Genomic DNA, 22,764 nt, shown 5'->3' on the forward strand with positions numbered 1-22,764 from the left:
TTTTTGACTTTTCAGCATTAATTAAAACCAGGGTGTTATTTGCATGTAATAACTGTTTACTTGTTACTTTTTATGAAACTGAAATAGTTTACATTCTTTCGAACATTTCCTGTTCCTGTTGGCCCCCTTCCCCCCGTGCACAGATTTCTTTCAAACGTTGCCCTTAACTGGTTGCAGGTTGATGGATGGAAAATGTTTGCTTTTATGAATTAAGCTTTCATTGCTGCTCCTAATTAGTCTCCAAGCCCCTTTTGTCATCCCCAATCCCTGAGCCCTTTGCAACTTAATCAAAGCTCTGGCCCCCAAGTGGAGGAGCAAGAGCATCTGTCTGCTGGTGTAAGGCCCAGGTGAGGGGGCGCATTAGAGCATCTGTCCCTGGGGAAGTTGGTAGAAAGGGAAGAAGTGGTTCCCTGAACCCCAGAAGGCAGTAGGCACTCGGGGCTCCCTCCACTTTGCTACCTCTGGGGGGGGGGGAGGTGACAGGAAAACAAGAGGTGATGATTCTCTGACTTACCAGGGGCCTCTCTACATCCTAAGAGGTAGTTTTGCTTTTATTTATTTCAGGGCTGTCTCACAGTGTCGTACAGGCAGGCCTGGAACTTGTTACAGAGTGGAGATTAAGCCCAGATTTTTAGTACTGCCTCAGCCTCCCCCACGAGGAGCTAGGATTACAGGTGTGTGCTACCACACTTCGCCCACAGATGATCGCTTAGTGAGCCATGTCACCCACAGACAAGGGTCCCGCGGGAGGGGCGTGTGTCCAAGGTGTCGATGAACTGCCTGTTCTTGAATCTTTTGAGGCTGGGTCTCCAGTGGTGGCTCAAATTGAAATGTTTTTATATACAACCCTTCACCAGACTTGGTGGTCCTGGAGGGGAAGAGGATGTCCTGGAAAGGAACAGGAGGCAGCCCCATACCTATGGAACCTTGGACCAAGTGCTCTTCCCGGCTCCTACCTGTCCAGGCTGAGCTCTAGGGCAGCTTACCTATGCCTCAGTTTCCTAGTCTGTGAAATGGCAGTGATAATGGCCCATTTTAGTGAAATATGAGGTAGATTAAGGACACTGAGTATGCATTCTCAGGTGTCGAGAGTTAGGTTCATGGTAGAGATTTTGTATTTCATATGGTTGGCACTGGAAGAGCCTTTGAAGTCCCTTTGAGCAGTGACACTGATTCTCTGATTGCTGTGTGGTTTGGCCGGGGGTGGGGGAAACCCAGAAGGTGTGCGCTGTTGAGTGGGAGAAGGGAGGTGCTGATGTGCGGAGGTACAGGATGCATGGTGCCCTACCTCTGCTATGCCTGTCCCAACAGCTGGGAAATTCCCTCCTGAGAATTTGCCCGCCCCCCATTGGCACCTAGAACCTGGCCCACTTTAGGTCAGGCTAGAGAACCCAAGAATTGTGACTTAAAAATTTTTTTTCCTGATTTCTGTTTGAATCCCAGAAAGATCACTTTCCAAAAAAGAAAGGCATGCACCAGCCCTCCACATGCCCCAGCACCCTCAGGCACCAGTGTTCTGCATGCCCCAGTACCCCCGTACTCTCACGGTACTGCAGGTGTGACCCAGAAGGAGGGCTGGCCAGCCGCTGAGCCCCTCCCTGGCCTGAACATCCTGTGATCTGCACCAGGGGCTGTTGCCATCTTCCACCTGCAATCCCCAAATCTCTGTCATTCCATAGCAGAAAGAAAAGTCATTCCTGGCAGGTACAGATTTGAATATGGAAATAACCAGTGAGACCGCGCAGTAGCTGCCGCGCTGCCCCCCCCCATAGTGCAGACACCCCTCGACCTGGGGTGACAGGACTCAAAGTGACCTAGCTCTCAGTCTGTGCCAGGATTGGCAGAAGATGGGGAAACTCTGTATAGAGTTTTTTTTGGGGGGGGGGTGATGTTTTGGCTTTTTTTTTGTTTTGTTTTTGTGGTGCCAGGTATCGATGCCTGACTTTGACTCATGCTGGACAAACGATCTACCTAAGCCACATCCACAGCCCCTCCGGATGAAAACAAAGCAAGATCTCATCCCCTGAAAATATCAGTAGTTACTAAAAAGAAGCCAAGAATTTGCTTAGTTAGGTTCGTGGCTCAGGAAGTTTTACTTTGTTTTGTTTTTAGTTAGTTAAAGTGGATTTTTCCCTCCTAGGAAAAATTAAATCTTTGTGACCCTTTGTGGTGCTGGGCTTGGTGTGTACTTGTGCATGCGCACCACACACACACACACATACTCACTCACACTCTCACACACATGCTCTCACATACATACACTCACACACACATACACACACACACACACACACACACACACACACACACACACCTACCTTTCCACGTGTGCATGAACTCTCCTGGCCCTTCACCATGGCAACCCCAGCTTGTCTTCTAGAAGACAAAGTAACCACTGCCCTAGGCACAGATGAGTCACTCAGCACCTGTCATTGGCAGGCTAAGAAGTAGCAGAGGGGTATAGAGAAAGGCTCCGGGTGAGAGCTGTAGGCGCAGGTTGATGGGGCCACTAGAAAAGAGATAGACATCCCTTGTCCTGATGAAGCTGAGAGGCACAGGCAGCTCCTGGGGGGTGGGTCCTGTCCCAGTCATGCTTCCTGGCCCGCTGGTCAGGGCTGCATGCTTGTTTCACACACCAGAACAGGACAGCTGTCCCCACCCCAGCTAGGGCCAGCCCTCGGAGTTCCTTGATCGCAACTCTTGGCCTTGTGGCCTGGCCCCATTGCATAGCTGCCTGGCTCCTGCACAGCCACCCACCTCCTGCATCTTCACTCAGCTTCCTACTCCAAAAGAGAGATGTTCATGTTGGGTACCACCAGGGGGAGAATTGGGTACTGAGGATGGCTTGCCCCACTCATCTTTTTCAAGGTTTCTCATGCTCCTAGGCCCCAACTCTGATGTCCTGACTCTCTTTCCTATCGGTGGGTGGGTAGCTAAGACAGCAAGGAGCTGAGTGAGGTCTGCTGGTGACCTCAGGGGTGGCATAAAGTTTGCTCCCTAGAGTAGGATGGGAGGGGGGGCAGGTGTTTCATTGCAGAAGATTCTGGGTCCTGTCTGGATACTGGGTGAGCTGGCCAACCATGGCCCCTCTGTGAGTCTCAGTCTTTGCATCTGGAAAATTGCTGCATTTAAAATAGATAATACATTAATACGGTCTCTACCACACACCAGGTGGCAATCCCAGGGACTGGGGGAGGGGGGCCAACAGGGAGGAGGAGATAGGATACCGTCCTGGCTCCTGTGAGATTAGCACCTAGGAGAGGGAGCAAGCAGATGGATTCTGAAGTAAACTTGGCAAGGAAACTAAATGCAGGTTCGGGGCAGGAGGCAGCACAGGGCTGCAGAGGGGAGCGGCTACATGTAGCCCCAGGGGAGGGGGGGGGTCGTGGTGCACTGCCCGGTTCGGTTCTGTAGAACAGATTCTACAGTAAGCTCGAGCAGTGGGTCTGGTGATGGCCATGGTCTGTCTGTAAGGACTGTCATGTGATCTGTAAGTGTCTGTGTAGCTTGTTGGTGACAAGGTCACAGGTATTGCTCGTTACACTTCCGTGGCTTGTGGCTTGCACTCTGGCTTGAGAGAGGCTGGGCACAATACTATTGCAGATTTTCCCGTCCCGGGTCCCTGGCCTGCTCTATGCTCAGAAGGGTCAACCACAGAAGCCGAATTGAAAATGTCCACTCTCGGGGTTTGGGCCCTAGGGATGGATGGAACTCAGGGCCTGACGCATTCTAGACAAACCTTCCAACCGCAGAGTCACATCCCCCCTGGCCTCTGAAATGTCACCTTTAAATAAAGCGGCTCATTGAGAAGGTGACTTCTCCAGGCAGTCCTCAGACAGGAGTCCTGGAAGCTAAGGCTATTAGCCTAGCCCCACCCTTCACTGTGGCCCCCGGAAGCAGTGAGGTCAGAAGAGCTGTCCCACTTCCCTCTAGTGCCCCATTGCTTGGGAGGAGGAGTCTAGGAAAGATACGCCCTCAAAATGAGAAGGCCAGAAGAGTGTCCCCAAGGGGAGTGGAAAGGACCCTGAAGCCACCTGCCCTGTGTTGCCCTGGACTGTCTGCTGTTCTCTTTCCAGAAGCCAAGCCTGAGGGTGAGGGGCCAAGCTGGTTTTCCTAACTCAAACCTCCAAGGATAAGATGCCTTAATATTTGTATCCTGGCTTCTGCTGGCTGCCTCAGGGGACCTTTTTCCAGGGAGAGGGTCTATTTTCCAGGGTGCTCTGACTGTACTCTTCCCCAGAAGCCCTGGGGTTTGGAGGCTCAGCTGGCTGCCTGGCCGGACTGCCTTTAGCCAGGCTGAAGCGTCTCCTGTTTCCGGGGCTAGAATTTTCCCTTGAGCAAAGAGAACAATAAGATTGTTTCTGCCCCTCTCATACAGCAGAGCAGTAGAAACTGGCTCACTCCTTAGGGCACCAGTAACATGACCTGTCTCCAGCAAACTCTTGGGGGTCCCTGGGGGTCACTCCAGAAAGGGCAAATGCCTAGACTTGGACTGTCCACGGGGAGTTCCCAATCCTCTAAGTTTGGTGGAGAGTCAGAGCCACAGAAGCAAAGCAGGGTGAGGGGAAGTCGGACTGGGGTATCTGTGGAGCCCTGTTGCATTCCCCCTCCCTCAACTCCCCAACTAGTCTCATCTTAAATAGTAACAGTACTGACCTGGGCCCTAGGGAGCCCAGCAGAGAGACACGAAGCTCTGGACACAGCCCAGTGCACAAAGTCACAAAATGACTAAGATGCTAGAAAAACAGGCCTGGTTTTTTTTTTTTGGTTTTTTTTTTTTGTTGTTTTTTGTTTTTTTTTTACATCCCCTCACCTTGGACCTCGCGGGCCAGTCAGAGCCTTCACGGCAGAGAGCCTTGCAAGTACACCTTCATCTATTTCCTGCCTGGGAGAGGCCTCTAACACCCACAGTAGAAGCCATCAGTGAGAGAGAACGAATTGTTAGAAAGGGGCTGAGGTTAGAAATTGGAGTTGCGGCAGCTACCGCCCAGACCTGAGAAACTTCAGATGGAGCAGCTGTCAAAGGCCCTCAAGCCCCAACAGGAAAGTCTCAGGAACAAGAGGCCATGATGATGTGTGCCGGATTCTGGGACCGATAGTGACCAGAGACAGTTTCAGTCTCACTAATAAACGAAAGGCCAACAAACGCAAAAGAAATTGGAGATCTTCCATTGCGATAGACAGGAGCCGTGGCATTTGGGTGACATGTGGCCTTGCATCACTCATGATGAGCTACGTGTCCCCAGAGAGTCAAGATTGGCCCCCACAAACTCATCCGGGGCCTCTGAGGTGACAACACTCGCTCAACACACTTCTTGCAGCTCACTGGGAGGAGTCAACAGAGAGGAGATGTGAACAGAGATTTTTTGACATATGGAAGGTCATATTTTAAATGGTTTTTTTTTTTAAAGTATTATTTTAAAAAGATTTTTCCCCTCTCAGGAATTTTGAATGGAGACATTGGAGCCAAACGTCTATCTAAAAATAGAATAGGGTTCTGGAAATAACAGTTGTGTCTGCAGCTCCCAGGTCTGTCCTTTCACAGCTCTGGCTGCACACAACAGCAAGAAATTAACAACGACATCAGCCGGTGGACCAATCAAAGCTGAGACTTCTGCCAAGGGAATATTTAGCAGCCATTAAAAATTGAAGTTTATGGAGAACTTGTAATGCCCCAGGGAAAGAAAAGATGGGGGAGGAGGTGGTTGGAGAGATTGCTCAGCGTAGAGCACTGGCTGCTCTTGCGGAAGGGCCTGGGTTTGATTCCCAGCACCCACAGTTGTAGTGGCTCACAACAGTTAACTGTTAACTACAGTTCCAGGGGATCTGATGCCCTATTCTGGCCTTTGTAGGTACCAGGTCATATACAAGGTGTACATACATACATACATACATGCAGGCAAAACACTTACGTAAATAAATACATTTTTAAAATTAAAACAAAAACCAAGACAGGTTCTAGCACTTGGGAGGCAGAGGCAGGTAGATGGCTGTGAGTTCGAGGCCAGCCTGGTCTATAGAGCTAGCTCTAGGACAGCCAGAGCTACACAAAGAGATCCTGTCTCAAAAAAAAAAAAAAAAAAAAAAAAAAAACTGTTTCACCCAGAGGAGTAGAAAAGAAAACCCCAAATAATGATGGTGGTTATCTCAGCCAGTGGAACTGTGGGTAGGGTTTCTTCTTCTTCTTCTTCTTCTTCTTCTTCTTCTTCTTCTCCTCCTCCTCCTCCTCCTCCTCCTCCTCCTCCTCTTCCTCCTCCTCCTCCTTTTCCTTCTTCAATATGTTTTGTGTTCTCAGTTTTTCTTCTATAAAGATCATCAATTGCTTTCAGGAAAAAACACACACCCCTCTGTGATCTTTTTTTTTTTTTAAGATTTATTAATGCATATACATATTAATGCATGCCAGAAGTGGGCATTAGATGACATTTTAGATGGTTGTGAGCCACCATGTGGTTGCTGGGAATTGAACTCAGGACCTCTGGAAGAGCAGGCAGTGCTCTTAACCTCTGAGCCATCATCTCTCCAGCCCCCCTCTGCGATCTTTACCTCAAAATTGTATGAGTCCATGAATAGAAAGAATATCACAAAAATATAGTCTCACAGAAGTGGGGGGGGGAAAGCCAAGAGGGCCATGTATGGTAGGACAGCTAGGGCCACACCTCCTGAGGCCTTGAATTCTCCCTGCCTTGTCCTTTTGTTTGAAGGGGACTGAAGGTTGGGGCTCTGGCAGCAGAGAGCCTGGGAGGGACGCTGCGGGGAGGAGGGTTACAAACGTGCCTGCCATCACACTTCTGCTTTGATTCCCCAGGGAAGAGCTTCACGCTTACAATCACCGTGTTCACCAACCCAACCCAAGTGGCCACCTACCACCGAGCCATCAAGGTCACCGTGGACGGACCTCGGGAACCCCGACGTAAGTGTCACTGAGCCCTGGCTAGGGCAGAGGGTCCATGGGAGAAGGACAGCAGGGAGCAGGGACCTGTAGCTTTGTACCCCCCCTCCAAGCACTCATAGGCTCTCAGTCCTAAACTCTAAGCCCTCTGGGCTCAGCCCCAGGTTCCGAAGGGTCAGCAAGGAGGCCAAGGTGGCCCAGCGCCTCTAGGGACAGCTGGGTGGGGGTGGCTTTTGGGATCGGGGTTAGGCCAGTTTGCTCTGCACCCCCAACTGCCTCTGCAGTGATGAAGGATGTAGGGGAAACAGCCACCCAGATTGGAGCTGGTCCCCTGTGCCATGAAGCCACATCCCCTTCTGAAAGCCCCAGATCTTCAGAGCCTGGGCACGCTGGCTACAGGATCCACACAGACAGGCAGGAACAGGAGTGCAGTGTATACAAAGTTGCCTTCAGGGGAGTCCCTGTTTTTCAGAGTCCAGCAGTATCCGCAGCAGGGGTGGGATTTGCACATTTAATGCAGGGGTGCCTCATAACAGCTGAGCCAAAGGGGTTTCCTTGGTCCAGGGAGGTGATGGCTCAGTGCTTGTTGGGACCTTGACCTGTGCCAATAGGGATATGCCCCTGCCTCAGGCTTCCTTCCATTCAGGCTGCCAGGGCTTGGGACAGGAGGGCAGGTCCTGGGACCTCTGCTTGGTATCCAGGAGACTCAACAGAGTGTGGCTTGCCAGGTCCACACTGGTGAGAACCCTTCCGGTCCTAGAATGAGGCTTGACTTTCCACCTAGTGCTCAGCAGGTAACTCTTGGGAGGGACCTAGAGCCGGACCAATGACATTGAGGAAATCTCTTTTCCTCAGGGTCACGGTCCTCCCGTGCCCTGGACTGCAGGTCTTGGGAAGATCACTGACAGCCTCATTTTTCTTGTCGGGGGGGGGGGCGGGGAATGGGTTCACATGAGCAGTGTCCTGGGCTGCTAGTGTGCAGAGGCAATGGATTCATCCACTCAGGGCACTTAGGTGCCAGCCAGGGCAGCTAACTGTGCAGCCAGGAGAGACAGGCGCTGCTGAGTGCCTTCTCTGTCGAGGGGGGCTGCTCTGTCTTTCCTGCCTGCAGCCCAACGGCAGAGTGTGTGTAGCAGATGACTAGGGAAGGGTTTTTGTGAGCCTGTGTCTGGTCCTCACTTTTACCCTTGCACTCCCACCACCATCATCAGGGGGTCCCCAGCTCCGTGGGGGAGCAGCAGAGTAGCCCTGGAAGCCTCAGTAAAGGGGACATAGCTCTGTGCCCTGTTCCGAGAGTGGGCTCAGCATGAAGGTGCAGCACTTTGGGTCACAGTTGGGGTGGGAGTTGGGGGGCAAGATGGAGAGGTCCCAAGGGGCCAGGCCTGGAGGCCTGTGTTCACCTGTTAGCCTTGTGCTTCATGAGGCCTGTCGATGAAGATGTGGCTTACCCTGCCCAGGGAACCCCAAATGAATCCTCTGCCCCCCCTTCTCCTGCTTCTCCAACCTGTCACACCTTAGATGGCCTTTTAGGGACTAAACTTGCTGGGGGGGGCGCAAGGCTAGGATTGCTGTGTGACCTAAGACACACAGTATCCCTCTCTGGGCCTTCTTAATAGCTCATTTTTGGAACAGAGCAGAGGAGAGGGGCCATTTTCCAGGTTACCCCATCCTTGGGACATGCTAGCTCCTGCCCATGGCCTGTCTGACCCAGAAATCTGGCATCCAGTGCCTAGCCTCTAGTCCCAACATGCTTATCTTTGCTGGACTCATTTTCCCTATGGAAGGGGAGAAGACTCAACACACACATACACACACACACACACACACACACACACACACACACACACACACACTATGTGCACAGCCTCATGCAGTGTTTCCATGAACTGACCTTCATCGACACCACCACCCCACCCCACCCTTGGGAGGTAGAGCCACTCCCTGAGGTTACCCTAGCACCTCCAGGCTCCAAGTGGCTCTCCCAGAGCCACAGGCTGAGAGTGTGGGTCTGGGACTTAGGGGGATCATAAGGTTCCTGACTTTTCACTGTCACACAGGAAGTCTCATAACCCTCAGGGACACCTCCCCACCCCCCCACCCCCCCACCCCATGACAAGCCTTCTGTCTCTTAGGTTTCTCTCCCCTTACTCCCTGACCGCTGTGAGGCCAGAGCAGCTGTGGGTGGGTAGGGCTGGTCCAGACTCCGGGAGTTGGAGTCCTGCATCCCTGAGGCCCAGCTGTGGCTTCTGTGGCCAGGTCGTTCCCCTCTGGTGCCCTGCAGAGCGTGCCCAGCCTGCAGCCGGGTGGCCAGCTGGAACTGAGGCTGGCTCGGTGGCTTCCTGCCTGTGTGGCCTCTGGTCTCTGATGCATCCTTCCCTCCCAGTCGCTGGGGACTAGTTCAAATGCAGGTCGCTGAGCTGAGTCCAGCACTGGGCTGGGAGGTGGTACAGGCAGGGCCTGGCCACACTGGCAGTGACCACAGCTTGGGAACAAACTAACACCATGCGCCAGGCTCAGCAGGTGCTGGTACCGAGAGGCGTGGGACCCAGCTTCCTCGCCCTTCTGGTGGTTGAGGGCATGGCCTGGAAAGCATCCCTTCCCCTAAACGCACACAAAGCAATTCCCACAAATAGTGGGCCAGGCACCTGCCATACCTCAGGCACTGTTTCATGTGCAAGGGGCACCACCCTGAGCCCTGCCTTTTAGTTCCCACAATCTGGGCCTCACATTCCAGAGAGAAAAGGGGAAACAGGTTTTACAGTGACCATGACTGTGCCAAATCTGGTGGTGACTCCGTCTCTCTTGCACCCTTTTCCCCAACTCACCCCACTCCAGCTGCTAGCCTCTGCCAGGGACACTCCTGCCTCAGGGCCTTTGCGCAGCTGCTCCCATGCCAGTCCTGCGTGTCCCACCATGCCAGGGTTCTTTTCATTTGCCTGCTAGCCTCTTGCTTCTGGCCCTGAGGATGCCCACTTAGTTGCTACTCTTTAAATAACTAAGTAAATGATTTGTTCGTGTTAGCAAAGCTGAGAAGAAGCCACCGTGGGCAGAGGGTGGGCAGGGTAGGAGAATAGGCAGGCTGGGAGGGCTAACTGGCTGAAGTTCAGGCCTGAAGGAAGTGGACCAGTGGCAGTGTAGCCTCTTGGGACCTGGTGTGGGCAGGAAAAATGACCCAGTGCTATACCTAGGCCTTGGGAGAAACTGAAGTGTAGGGTCATCCTGTGGACACCAGGTGTGTGCGGAAACTGAGAAAAGGATGCTCAGGTTGAGAGAGAGAGAGAGAGAGAGCCACTTCTGGTCAGTCATTCAGTAACCCCAGAGCCTTGGAGCACCCAAGTACGGGGCTGGCAGAACCAAGAGAAGCCGCCCAGCAGAAGGGAAAGGGTTAACCTCAGACCTCCCAGCTCCCCTAATCAGGCCCAGGCCTGGAAGCCCCAGTCGCAGCCCTGGGCGGGAAGCCGGCTACCTCCCTGCCACTGGCCCTCCGCCAGCCAGCTTCCCTGCCCAGCCACCACTGGTTTTCATCTGCTCACAGGGGGCCAATTCACAGCAGACCACCCCAGGCCCGGCACCCGCCTGCCATCCTAGCGGCTGATCTGAGTCCGGTGTAAACCTCCCCACAGGCCGCAGAGCCAAGCTCAGCAGCAGGCTCGCACAGTGGCTGCTGTGTGTGTGTGTGTGTGTGTGTGTGTGTGTGTGTGTGTGAGAGAGAGAGAGAGAGAGAGAGAGAGAGAGAGAGAGAGAGAGAGAGAGAGAGAGAGAGAGCAGGCTGCAGGGAGGCTGCTGCTTGGGAAAGCCTTGGACCAGCCCCGGGCCTGGTGGCTGGGGCTCACCTTCTTCTTGTCGGAGGCCTTGCCTCTCCCCGCATCCTACCTCCTGCCTCGCTGAGGCCAGACATGGAGCTGGCCTCTCGCCAGATCTCCTCTGTCAGAGGAACTGTGGGCTAGGCAACTCATTCCAGGCTTTCGTGCCACCTTGTGACCTTGGCCTTGTGCCTTCCCTCTTTCCATCTACAAGACTGAGGGTGGGAGTGGGAGTTGGGGGGCGGGTAAGGGGCAGGGAACCTCTTTAAAGGGTTGTGGCCTTGGCATTATGTGTGTGTGGCGTTATGTGTGTGTGGTCCACCAGGCATAGAAATCCCAGCCTCCTACCTCGCCTGGCGGAGGCACCGCCAACCCTGGCAGATGCTTGGGTCCCGGGACAGCAGGCATCCGGCAGGTGGAGGAACCTATGCTGGCCTGGATGGAAGCAGTAAGAGAGTCCCAGCTGTGTCACCTGCCTGTGAGGCCAGCTAATGGGACCTTAGCTGAATGGGACCTGTTGACTCAGGAATGGGAGGCAGGACAGGGCTGACCCCTCCCTCCCCTGGAGGTCAGGGCCTGTGGGCTGTGCACCTCTGGAACCTGACTTCACCCCTTAGAGTGTAGGGGAGGCTCCGAGCTTTTTTGTCCCCATTTTACAGAAGAAACAGTGGAGGCCCAGTGGGAATTTGCAGTTTTCCCAGAGCCACCGCTGGCTGATGGCTGTCTATAGTGGGTCTGGGGATACTGGCCTTGGAGTGGGCTGCCTGAGATCTGCCCTCCGGCAGTCAGGCTCCCCCGGCACTCACTGTGCTCAGAGTCCCCGCTTGAGATCAGTAAGATGTCCAAAGGAGGCCCTACAGGCCAGGGGCCCTTCCTCAGGCACCCCTTTCCATGAGGGCTCTACATTTGCCAGGCCCATGTACCCCTGGGGGGTTAGGATGGCAACCACTGGAGAGCTAGAGACACTGAGACCCCGGGTGAAAGCAACCTGGACTGCAGTGGTTGTGTGGTTGGAACTCAACCATGAGTTTCAGAGCCCGGCAGAACCCTTCTGGGGTTCACGGAGAGAGCCTGTGTCGTAGTTGGGGTCTCTGTTGCTTTAATAAAACACCATGACCACAAGCGACTTGGGACAGAAGGGGCTTGTTTCATCTTACAGCTCTCAGGTCACACTCCATCAGTGAGGTGAGGGAGAAGTCAGGGCAGGAACTCCAGGCCAGCAGGAGCTGACGCAGAGCCATGGTGGGAGTGCTGCTTGCTGCCTTGCTCCTCTCTGATGGATTGTGACCAAGTTGTTCTGTGTCACAGCATTTTACTTCAGCAATAGAAAAGCAATGTAAGGCTTCTGTTGGGTTCCTCTGCGCACGCTCCTCCCCACAGAGTACAGAAAGCACTCTGGGCTGAGCCTTAGCACCAGCCAGCTTGAGTTTCACAGCCAGGCCCCTTCCTGAGATGGGCTCTGGGGAGAGCAGTAGCCAGTTGTCTCATAGGAGCTGTCAGCCCGCCAGTGGCTCTTCACAGCCTTGGTGTTTCCCACCTGTACAGTGGGGACATTAGGGTTGCTCCCTCGCGGAAAGGCCATGAGGGCCAGGAGAGGGGGAGTGCCTCCTGACCCAGCTGTAGAGAGAGCTCGCTGTGCCCAGCAGGCTCCAATTTGCTCTGTTCTTGACTGCTTTGGGGGCTGTTCACAGGGGCTCTTGGGTTGAGCCTGAAGGACAGGAAGCCTTTCCGACAGGGACTGCCCTGCACTGAGAGGGACAGAGAGTACAAGAGAGGCCAGGTTACTAGCAGCGTGAGGCCCGAGCTGCCCACTGGGGGCCACAGGCCATTAGGACCATTGCTAATTTCTTGTGATTTTAGTCAGTGACTCTCCAAGGGAGAGAAACCTAGGCGAGCAGGTTGTGTGTGTGGGGTGGGGGTGGGGGGGAACTGAGACACCAAGCACAGAAGGGCAAGACCCCAAATGGCCGAGGGACCCAGACAGCGCCATGCTCTCACCGTGGGAAAAGCAATGAAAGGCTTTTTCTGTGTCCCACCTCCTCCCTGGGCACCCCGCGCTTCCGTTCAGTTCTGATCCCGGCATGAGGGCCTCAGCCTCGTGGCTCTGAGACTCTCTGGCGCCCTGGCCATGTGCGGTCAGCAGGCTCCCCTCTGCCTCTCCCCTGGCGATGGCTCCAGCCTTACATAGCCACGGGAAGCAGTCCTGTGCACTCCTCTCTTCTAGGGAGCCCGCCCTTCACCCTGGGGGAGTCCCAGGCTGGCTGTGAAGCCTCAGGGTTCCCCTCTGACCAGTGGGGGCTCCAAGGGGGAAAGAGTACAGAAGAAAGGCTGCGCCTAGAGTTAGGGATCTGGGCCCACTTCCTGGTCATCATCCAGGCCTCAATGCCCTGCTGTGTCATCTGCCTTCCCCATGGTCAGTGTGATAGGGGTGCCATGGCTCTCAAGGTGGAGGGGAGCGTGATGAGTGAGCCCAGGCTATACCTTTTCGGGCTCACTCTTGAACCCGGACTGGCCCCAAGCCCTGCTGTCCTTCAGTTGGACACAGGAAGGCACAGTACACTGTGACTCAGAACCAGGGGGCTTTGCTCATCGGTGACGACAATGACAGGCCTGCCTGAGGTTTTCGCACCAGCATTCGTGTGGCCCCACTGGGCCGCCTTGGAGCTTGTGGTTGACATAGACACCCAGTTCCTTGCACCCAAGCTGCCATCTGCTCAGCCCTCTGCCCCCCACCCCCTGTTTATCCGGTGGGCTTCCTGCCTGTTGAGATGGCTTGGAATTCATTGTCCCTGCCATCTCCAGTGGCCTCAGAGCCAGACTTTGGCACTTCTACTGAGCCGGAAACTACATTGGAACACCATGATACCAGCCGGTCAGCCTCGGTGAGCCATAAGCCCCAGTTCCTGCCTGCCTTCTCATCACAGACTTGCCGGGGCCCCAGCTGCAGGCTGTCCTGTGTGCAAGCGGACCTGCAGCAGACATGTGTGGGAGCTCTGAGAGGCACAGGTCCCAGAACCTTTATGCTCCCCTTTCTTTTTTAAAGATTGATTTATTTATTATTATGTATACAGCACTCTGCCTGCATGTACACCTGCAGGCCAGAAGAGGACACCATATCTCATTATAGATGGTTGTGAGCCACCCTGTGGTTACTGGGAATTGAACTCAGGACCTCTGGAAGAGCAGACAGTGCTCTTAACCTCTGAGCCATCTCTGCAGTCCTGCCCTACTTTCAAAATCAAGGATCAGGCTCTTTGCATAGCTTCCTCAGGTCACTCCTCCCAGCGGTGGTCAGTGGTCACGTCATGCCTTTCAAGCCCTGAGGTCACTTGTCCAGCCTCAGTCAGAACAGTGAAAGACCGAGTTGTACCACTCACCTTTCTGTCAATCTAGAGAAGTCTGTATCATTCCAGACCCAAAGACTCAAGCGAACGTCTCATGCTGGGCACCCCTCTTACACTTTGATACCAGGTCCAGGTTTAGGAAACCCTGCCATCTTGGCATGCTGTGTGACCTCAGACACGCCTCCACACATCTCTGAGCCATAGTCCCCATTTTCGCAGAGAAAGCCTGGAGGCAGAAGAAGAGTGTGGGCATCAGACAGAGATGCTAGGCAGGAAGTGCCAGCTCGTGTGGGGTCAAAAGGAGAAGAGACAGAATCACTGTCTATTGAGGAAAGGAACTGCAGGCAGCTGCACCTCTGGGGACGTCCAGCGATGTGGCTTTTCTTATCACACACATGAGCTCTCCAGGGTGGTGCCGGGCATTTAAGAGGGGCTGGTCACTGTCCCCACTTCACAGGGGAGGAAACTGAGCTCCCAGGAGTGTCACTCCAAGAGAAAGTGGCAGAATAATACACCCAGGCTGAGATCATTCCAGAAAGTTCCACGAACAGATTCTTCCTCTGTGATTTCCATGCACACAAACCCGAGGGGAGGCTGGGAAGGGAAACTAGAGCCCGGTGAGGATGGTGTGTGTGTGTGTGTGTGTGTGTGTGTGTGTGTGTGTGTGTGTGTGACTTAGTGTCACTCCCAAGTATCTCTCAGCAGGTGACAGCCTGGGGCCCCTGCATGGGATGTGGCTGTGCAAAGGATAGTGGAGGGGGCTGGCAGTCTCCTGAATGTGACACCCCACCAGGTGCACTGGTCCATTGGCCCTGGGTCTGGACAGGGACCAGAAGGATGTATTCTGTCAAATGACCACACCTCTGCCTTCCTTCCTGAGGCAAGCTTGAGGGTGGCTAGGGTGGCCAGGGCCGAGTGGCCAGCACTCCTTCCCGACTTCATGCCCTCACAGGGATGCATGGAGTGTGGTGATCTGCATGTTGGAGGGGTGGCATCACCCCAGGGGCTCCTCTTAACTTCTTGGCAACCACCTGCATGAACCATTCTCCTAGGCCTGCTATCTCAGTATTATTATCATTATTATTATTATTATTATTAATTTTTTTGGTTTTTTTGAGACAGGGTTTCTCTGTGTAGCCTTGGCTGTCCTGGACTCACTTTGTAGACCAGGCTGGCTTCGAACTTACAGCGATCCGCCTGCCTCTGCCTCCCAAGTGCTGGGATTAAAGGCGTGCGCCACCACGCCCGGACTTATCTCAGTAGTCTTATCTGTCAGACCATACTGAGGAGGTTTAGGTAGTTCAGAGCTTAACATCACAGCTTGCTGGTCCAGCCCCAGGTGTGATGTAAGAGTGACCGACCGTTCTGAAGAGAGGTCAGGGAGCCTGAGGTGGTGCATAGCCGTGATCTCTGTCCTGTTCAGAAAACCAGACAGTTCTGCAGAGGCCTAAGTTAGACTCCAGGAAGAACTTCCCAGCAGGGCAAGGCATTGTAGTGGCTGACTGGCTCCCCATGCTCTGCAGGGCACCGGCAGAAGATTGAAGACCAGACCAAGGCCTTTCCCGACCGCTTCGGAGACCTGCGCGTGCGTGTAACGCCGAGCACGCCCAGCCCCCGTGGCTCTCTCAGTACCACAAGCCATTTCAGCAGCCAGGCCCAGACCCCAATTCAAGGTATGGGAGAGCCGAGACCTGTGGGGAGCAGGCGGGTGGATAAGGATCCAGGCTATGGTCCACCTACCCCAGGCCACGCCCCTGGGGAAGATGTCCAACAGCTGGGGCAGCCTGCGGTCTACACTACCAGGTCTCCTGAGGGCTTCTCTGTACCAGGCCTTTTGCCTACTCACTCAGCAAATGTTCACTGACTTATGCACGGTGCCTGACCCCGGGATGAGTGTGAACAGATGTGGCCAGCCCTTCCATCTGAAGTGCATTATTTCCCTGGTGACATGAAGCTAATCCTACAGTGTCCCTATACAGAGTCATGGCCACCGTGCCCCCACGGCATCCACACCCTTACTACCTCAGCTCTCTTCATGGTGAGGAAAGAAAGGGTGAAGATATCTCTTCCCAGGGCTAGGTGCTTTCCACACCAGAAACTATGATATAGGGTGCGAGCACTGCCTAGCCCAGTCTCTCCACCCAGACCACATGACTAAAGAAAGAGCCCTGGGTCTGTCCCCCACTGCTCAGGTGAAGCAGCTCGGCCGCAAGCAGATCTTTCTGAGGCCTGTATTGTACTTTCTCGCGAGGAGCCAGGGACAGGAGGCTAAATGTAGCTGGCTCAGGCCAGGCAGGGGCAGATGCCAAGCCACAGAGGCCAGAGGGCTAGCTGCTGCCCTGTGTGGTAACCTCTTCCTTCAGCTCACCAGTGCTGCCTCAGAGCCACCGTGACAGATGAGTGAGTTGAAGTTGAAGAGGGTTGGGACCACCCTTGGGCCACACAGTAGCTGAGTCCAGTGTCTCCCTGGCCTGTCCCTAGGAGGGGACTAACGAAGGCCTGGGAAGGGCCTGAACATTAGGGCCAGAGTCAGCTACACGCTGGCACCTCTCTGCCCTACCTTCTTCCCTTTTTTCCGTGGGGGAGGCATTTGCTGGAGATCTTACCCATGTGTTCTGGGCATGGCACAGTGTCGGGGGCATGCCACCATCCCTCCGTGTGCCAGGAAGCTGGTCCAGGGTAGGTAAAGGCCCTAGCCCCAGCATGCCCAAGTGCAATGGTTTGGGAATTTGAGCTTCAGCTTTTGAGCCCTGGGCCCTTGAGGTTCATTTTTTTTTAGACTCAGTAAAAGCTCCGCATCTAACTCCTGCCCAGCCCGGTCCGGGAGTTTGTCCTTGCCCCACCCCCACAGACCAAGAACCTACAGAGCCTGTCCTAAAGGGAAGGGGTCTAGCCAGGGACACCCCAGAGTCCTGGAGGGTTCAACGGTGCTTCCCGTGAGAGAAGAGCTCATATTTGCCCTGTCACGGTGATAGGGTGTGGTCTTTGGACTCTGCGCTCCCAGGGGCCAGAATCAGCCTCCTCACCATCCTGGGTCTCACCTAAGCAGCGTGGCATGGATGCCCAGCCCTTCCTTTACTGCATCCTGAGAGGAGACTCTCCAGCCCCATGTTAGCTCCAACTGTCCCTCTAATGGTCAGGAGAGGGCCCCACATACCCAACAGCAGGGAGGAAGCACGTATTGTCATCTGGTCAACCTGACCAGTTCTACCTCTGCCTTGCACTGGCTGTGTGCTCTTAGACCAGCCAGCTAACTTCTCTGAGCCTGTGTTTTCTCACCCATAAAAGTGCAAAGAGGCAAGCCGGGCATGGTGGCGCACGCCTTTCATCCCAGCACTCTGGTGGCAGAGGCAGGCGGATCGCTGTCTAGTCTACAAAGCGAGTCCAGGACAGCCTAGACTACATAGAGAAGCCCTGTCTCAAAAAACAAAAACAAAACAAAACAACAACAAACCCCCCCCCAAAAAAAAGAGTGCAAAGAGGCTCCTGTCACAGAGTAGCTTTGGCAGGCTCAGGTGTGAAGAGTCACACGCCCTGGTCCTTCCTCCTGGTAGGACTAGAGCCCACAGATCTGTTCAGGATGCCCCACCACTTTCCTTGGTGCCTGTTAATAGCTTTGACCCCTAGCGTTGGTCACTGCAGGCAATGCCAAGATCCGCCCCCCCCCCCTGCTGCAGACACCCACAATGGGGGCTTCTTATGGCTCAAAGAGTTCATTCAGCTGTGCGCAGCAGCTGGGGCAATTTAGAGAAAATAAACATTTCCTTGCCCTGCTGCTGGCTGTTTGACAGTGGCCCCAGCAGCTCAGATTTCCTAGGGTTATGAGGCTGTGGGCACAGGAGTCTGAGGAAGCCACTGAGGGTCTGAGGGGCACCTGGGGCAGGTCCTTCTCCACCACTCTGGAGAAGTGGGAGCAATGAGGAAGCAGGCAGGGGTTGGGGTCGGGGACTACAGCGGCCGTTCCACTCGTCCCAGGGCCCCCTCCTCACACACCGCAGGACCACAGTCCCAGTGTCCCCATCACGAGTCTTGTTTGGTCTGCTTGGAGAACAAGGTCCCCCATCAGCGAGTGAGCATCCGTGTGCACTTATCTGGCAGCATTCTCTACAGGGCTCTTACCTAGAGATGGGCCTCAGGCGCTTTTCCCAAGCCTCAAGACAGACTGACAGCCAGGGACACCTCAGTTTCCGTTTCAGAAAGCTCCAGCAGGCTGACCCTTGTCTGTTCTCCTCCCTACCTAGAGCCAGGGGCAGCCCTTCATGGCAACCCACAGCCAGGACAAGAGATGCTGAGGCATAAACCCAGAGACCCAAGGAGTACCAGAGACTGGAGGGCACCTGAAACCTTGGGCAGAGCCCAGGAAGCAGGAGGCCTGAGCTCTGTATCCAGCCCCCCAGGAACATCTTGATCATGGCCAGAGGGCCCACATAGGACACCAACCTCCCCTGGTCTTTCATCCGTCATGGAGAAGACAAAAAGGGCCGAGGCTTAGCAGGCTGAGGTTCTGGGCCACCACTCAAGACTAGTCTCTGCTCACTGCTGTCAGGGTACACGGAGGAGCCCCAGGTCAGGGTTCATCTTATCACTGTCCCAAATCCATACCCCTGGTGTTGCTGTTTGCAGTCCGACTGCATACTAACTGGGCTGGGATCAGGACCCTCAGGTGACTCCAGGTAGTGTTTTCTTTTGCCAGGGAGGCAAGTAAAGGCATGAGTATAGTCACATGACCACCAGATAGTGCCAGCCTGCATGCAGGGCAGCCTTAGGGGACATAGGCTCAGCAAGTGGGAGTGAGGACCACTGGAGCCCCCACAGCCAGGACCCCACTCTGCCTACCTAACTACACGCATGAATGCACGCACGTACGCGCGTGCTCACACACATGTGCGCGATCACCCCAGCAAAAAAACAGGCCTTCTGCAACATTCCAGTACTTTCTGTGCACGAATGGGAGAATTAGCCTCTCTGTAGCTCTGCCTCAATTTCTTCCTCTTCAGAGGCAAGGTCTGGCTCCCAGTCTCACTGGGCCCCAGGAGACCCTATTCACACCCTTGATGTTGCCAGCGCTTTGGCGTGAGCTAGTGGGAACCCTGTCTAATGACTGTCCTAGCAGTCTGGGAAAGACACAGGGAAGGGCCTCTCTGCTTTGGCCCCAGGGTTCCACTCCCAACGGATCTGCTGCAAGAGTCCCCAGAGCACAGCCCAAGACAGGCAGAACACAGATCCGCCCAGGAAGCTCACCCCGCACTGGGAAAGGATCCACAGTGGTCCTGGCCTGTGCACCTGACTCCCATCTTGCTATCCCCAGGCTCCTCAGACCTGAACCCCTTCTCGGACCCCCGCCAGTTTGACCGCTCCTTCCCTACGCTGCAGAGCCTCACGGAGAGCCGCTTCCCGGACCCCAGGATGCACTACCCGGGCGCCATGTCTGCTGCCTTCCCTTACAGCGCCACGCCGTCAGGCACCAGCCTGGGCAGCCTGAGCGTAGCCGGCATGCCGGCCAGCAGCCGCTTCCACCACACCTACCTCCCGCCGCCCTACCCCGGGGCCCCGCAGAGCCAGAGCGGGCCCTTCCAGGCCAACCCCGCGCCCTACCACCTCTTCTACGGCGCCTCCTCCGGCTCCTACCAGTTCTCTATGGCAGCTGCGGGCGGTGGCGAGCGCTCGCCCACCCGCATGCTGACCTCCTGCCCCAGCGGCGCTTCGGTGTCCGCGGGCAACCTCATGAACCCCAGCCTGGGTCAGGCTGATGGCGTGGAAGCCGACGGCAGCCACAGCAACTCGCCCACGGCCCTGAGCACGCCGGGCCGCATGGACGAGGCCGTGTGGCGGCCCTACTGAGCACCCTGGGGACTTGCGGGCTACCCGGACCTGACCAGTCCCTCCAGCCCCGGGCTAGGGCTACAGGAAGAAACAGACTTTGGCCTGGTCCCAGGGGCCAGAGCTGGTGATGGCTCCCAGAGCCATCTGAACAGAGGATGTGGGGACCTCTCACAGGACACTGCCCCAGCCCAGACCTGTGTCCTCTCTCCCTGCTCACCCCAAAAACACATGTTGTCCGCAGCCACTGCTCAGGGGTAGCTCCTGAGTCAAAGGCTATCCCTGCACGTGAGGGAGATGGCCTTTGCTGGCAAGAGAAGTTCAGGCTCAGAGATGTCCAGACTTTTTCTCACCCTCCACCCTGGGGACCAACCTTCCCTCTGCATCCATACTCATCAAGTTAACTGGAAACCCCACATCCCTGTAGAGAGAGGGGACCCAGGACATCATGCCTCAGAGAAGATTCAGCCCTGGTAGCAGATCCCTAGAGTGAGGACCGTTAAGCACATTCCAGCCTGAAGCCTAGTTCTCCAAGGGCAGAGAGCTCCTGGCAGAAAGTCTTACCTTGGGGATGGATGGGGTCTCTGCTCACTAGGGCAAGCCAAGCTGTGCCCCAAGCCTTGCCTCCCCAGCCCACAACTCCACTCCCAACTTGTTTGTACCTAGAAGCAAACAACTTTGAACACCCACCCTGTCCCCCCCAAAAAAAAGGTGACTCATCAAGAATTTTAAATCAAGGTCTCTGATAGGTGAAGCTCTGTCTGTGTCTATGAAAGGCCCACCCCCCCACCCCACCCCCACCCCCCCACCCCACCCCCACCCCCGCTAGTGTGATGTCATGGGATCCTGCTACCTCCCAGACCTCATATTCCTCACAGAAGGGGACCTGAAGCTCTAGGAGGCCGTGTGGAGGCTCTGGTGAGGCGTATGATGACACAGCAGTGTCCAAGCAGAGGTCAGATGTCACCGTTAGATCTGGCAGATGGGAAAGGGAGGCCTTGGCCTAGGGGGCTTGAGTCATGCGGCTTGTGGGAGATTATCAGTGGGACAGGCTAAAAAGCTCTTAACCGGAGCTGGCCCACAGGTGGTTTTTCCCTCTGTGGTGGTTGAACACGCCTCCACAAGGCTCCTTAAGGATGCTCTCTGTCACAAATGCTTGGACTTCTTCATTGCCAGCACCTGTAACAGCCACATACATGCTCTGGCAGGTCAGGGGATGCTGACAATTCTGGGCAGATACCACCTGGTACAGGTTTTTATTTTATTTTATTTTATTTTATTTTGGTCCCACCCTTACTGGGGAGGGGGTAGGGATCTCTCGTGGAAGTAGCTAAGGTAACCTTTCAGCTCCCTGCACCCAGAGGGGACTCCCCACTTCTCAGGAAGCAGTTAAACCCCATTGCCCTCCCACCTGGTCTGCTACTGGTCCAGATTCCCAAGGGAGGTACTTTGGAGCAGGGGGAGTCCCAACGCCTACCACTGTGTAAGCCACCCCAGACAACTACCCTTCCTGATCCCCAAACACTGATGAAGATGGAAAATCACACAGACCCCCACCTTCCTACCCCACGGCCATCACTCTTCTTTCCCATCCCAGATTAACAGGGACAGCTGAGTCTCTTCTTGGTTCTACAGTGCAGCCCCGGCTGGTGGGGGGAGGGGAAAGGCTCCTTATCTGTAAGGCTACTTTAAAGTGCTACTGGAAAGCACTGGCTAGAAAGAAAGCACAAGGAAAGCCGAGGGTCTTGACACAATGTTACTGTGGGTGGATGCGTACTGATCTTTTGTAACATTGTTACCCCCGAGGTATCCTACCTGCTGTGAGCAGGTCTTCCTGTAGCGGGCTCAGAGTCGTCGTTGGGCAAGGGAGGGCCTGCTTTGCACTATAGGCTGCTTGGTGTGTTTGTTTTTGTTTTTGTTTTTTTTTAATGCACAACTTGCTTGTACAGTCAGCTGCCCATCTTGGGTACTATTTAACTGTAAAGTGAAAATTGTATTTGTTACAATAATATAACAGATGCCTTGAAGGACCTGTGTCAGGCTTCTGGAGTTGTGAAGGTGGGTTGGAACCTCCTGGTCTTGGGCGGGAGATAGGGGATTGGACATGGTTGAGCTGGCTGTGTCCGGGAGTACCCTAGTGCTGGGGAGTCCTCCATCCATCAGAGTGGCAGGCTACAGAGACCCTGGACCATGGACCTGTGGAAGGCTACCTTCCTGGCTGGGCTAGAACATCAGATGGGCTTTCAACATTACACTAAACCTCTTTCCCTCAGCTGGCCCTGTCCATCACACAGACGCAGAAGCCACTGCGTGGTCCGGACACCCAGATACACAATTGTTGAAGGACAGGTTGAAGGAACAACCAGCCACCACATGAATAGGGTCCTCTCTGGAACGGGTGTGGCAGAGGCCCCTCTAAAGTGGGAACCCCTCTTGGGTAAAGACTTTCCCAGACAGAGTAAGGGGCTCTAAGGGAATACGGATCCCTCTTGGAAGCTCCTAGGAGGTAGATGCACCCCTTACCCACACACACACTGCGGTCTGCTTGCTGCGACACTAGCAGCAGTGGAGACAGGACTGCAAATCTGTCTTTCAGAGATGAGGTCATCCTGACTAGCAAAGAGCTGTCATGGAGTCCATGGCTCCCTGAAGCTTCTTAGTTTCCAAACTGAGATGGTAGCCTGAAAGTGGGGGGCTGTGGGCGATGGTGTGGAGACCTAGCCTGATGATCCCCTTCTATCCTTTCATCAGGGAGGCCCAGAGCCCCACCCCCAAACCTGTGCTTCATCAGATGAGACAGACAGACAGACATTCATAGGATAGCTGTGGTGCCCGCGTCTAAGTTCCAAGCTCTTACCTGTTGTAGCATTAGTTTGCCTACGATCGACCCCCAACAGGAAGTTCC

At 54.7% G+C, this 22,764-nt stretch overlaps 1 protein-coding gene across 2 annotated transcripts in view; it reads left to right on the plus strand.

The window, feature by feature from the left end:
* RUNX3 (RUNX family transcription factor 3) overlaps nt 1-20,639 on the plus strand; it is a 55,936-nt gene extending 35,297 nt beyond the window's left edge. For both annotated transcript variants that reach the window (XM_084788323.1, XM_084788324.1), the window contains 3 exons: nt 6,809-6,913; nt 15,563-15,712; nt 19,348-20,639. In XM_084788323.1, coding sequence (XP_084644449.1) covers nt 6,809-6,913; nt 15,563-15,712; nt 19,348-19,880 — 788 coding nt within the window. In that variant the 3' untranslated portion in view covers nt 19,881-20,639. The remainder of the gene's footprint in view (nt 1-6,808; nt 6,914-15,562; nt 15,713-19,347) is intronic.
* Nucleotides 20,640-22,764: the final 2,125 nt, after the last annotated feature.

The sequence above is a fragment of the Acomys minous genome, assembly GCF_964271855.1.
Source record: "Acomys minous genome assembly, chromosome: 6".
Classification (NCBI taxonomy): domain Eukaryota; kingdom Metazoa; phylum Chordata; class Mammalia; order Rodentia; family Muridae; genus Acomys; species Acomys minous.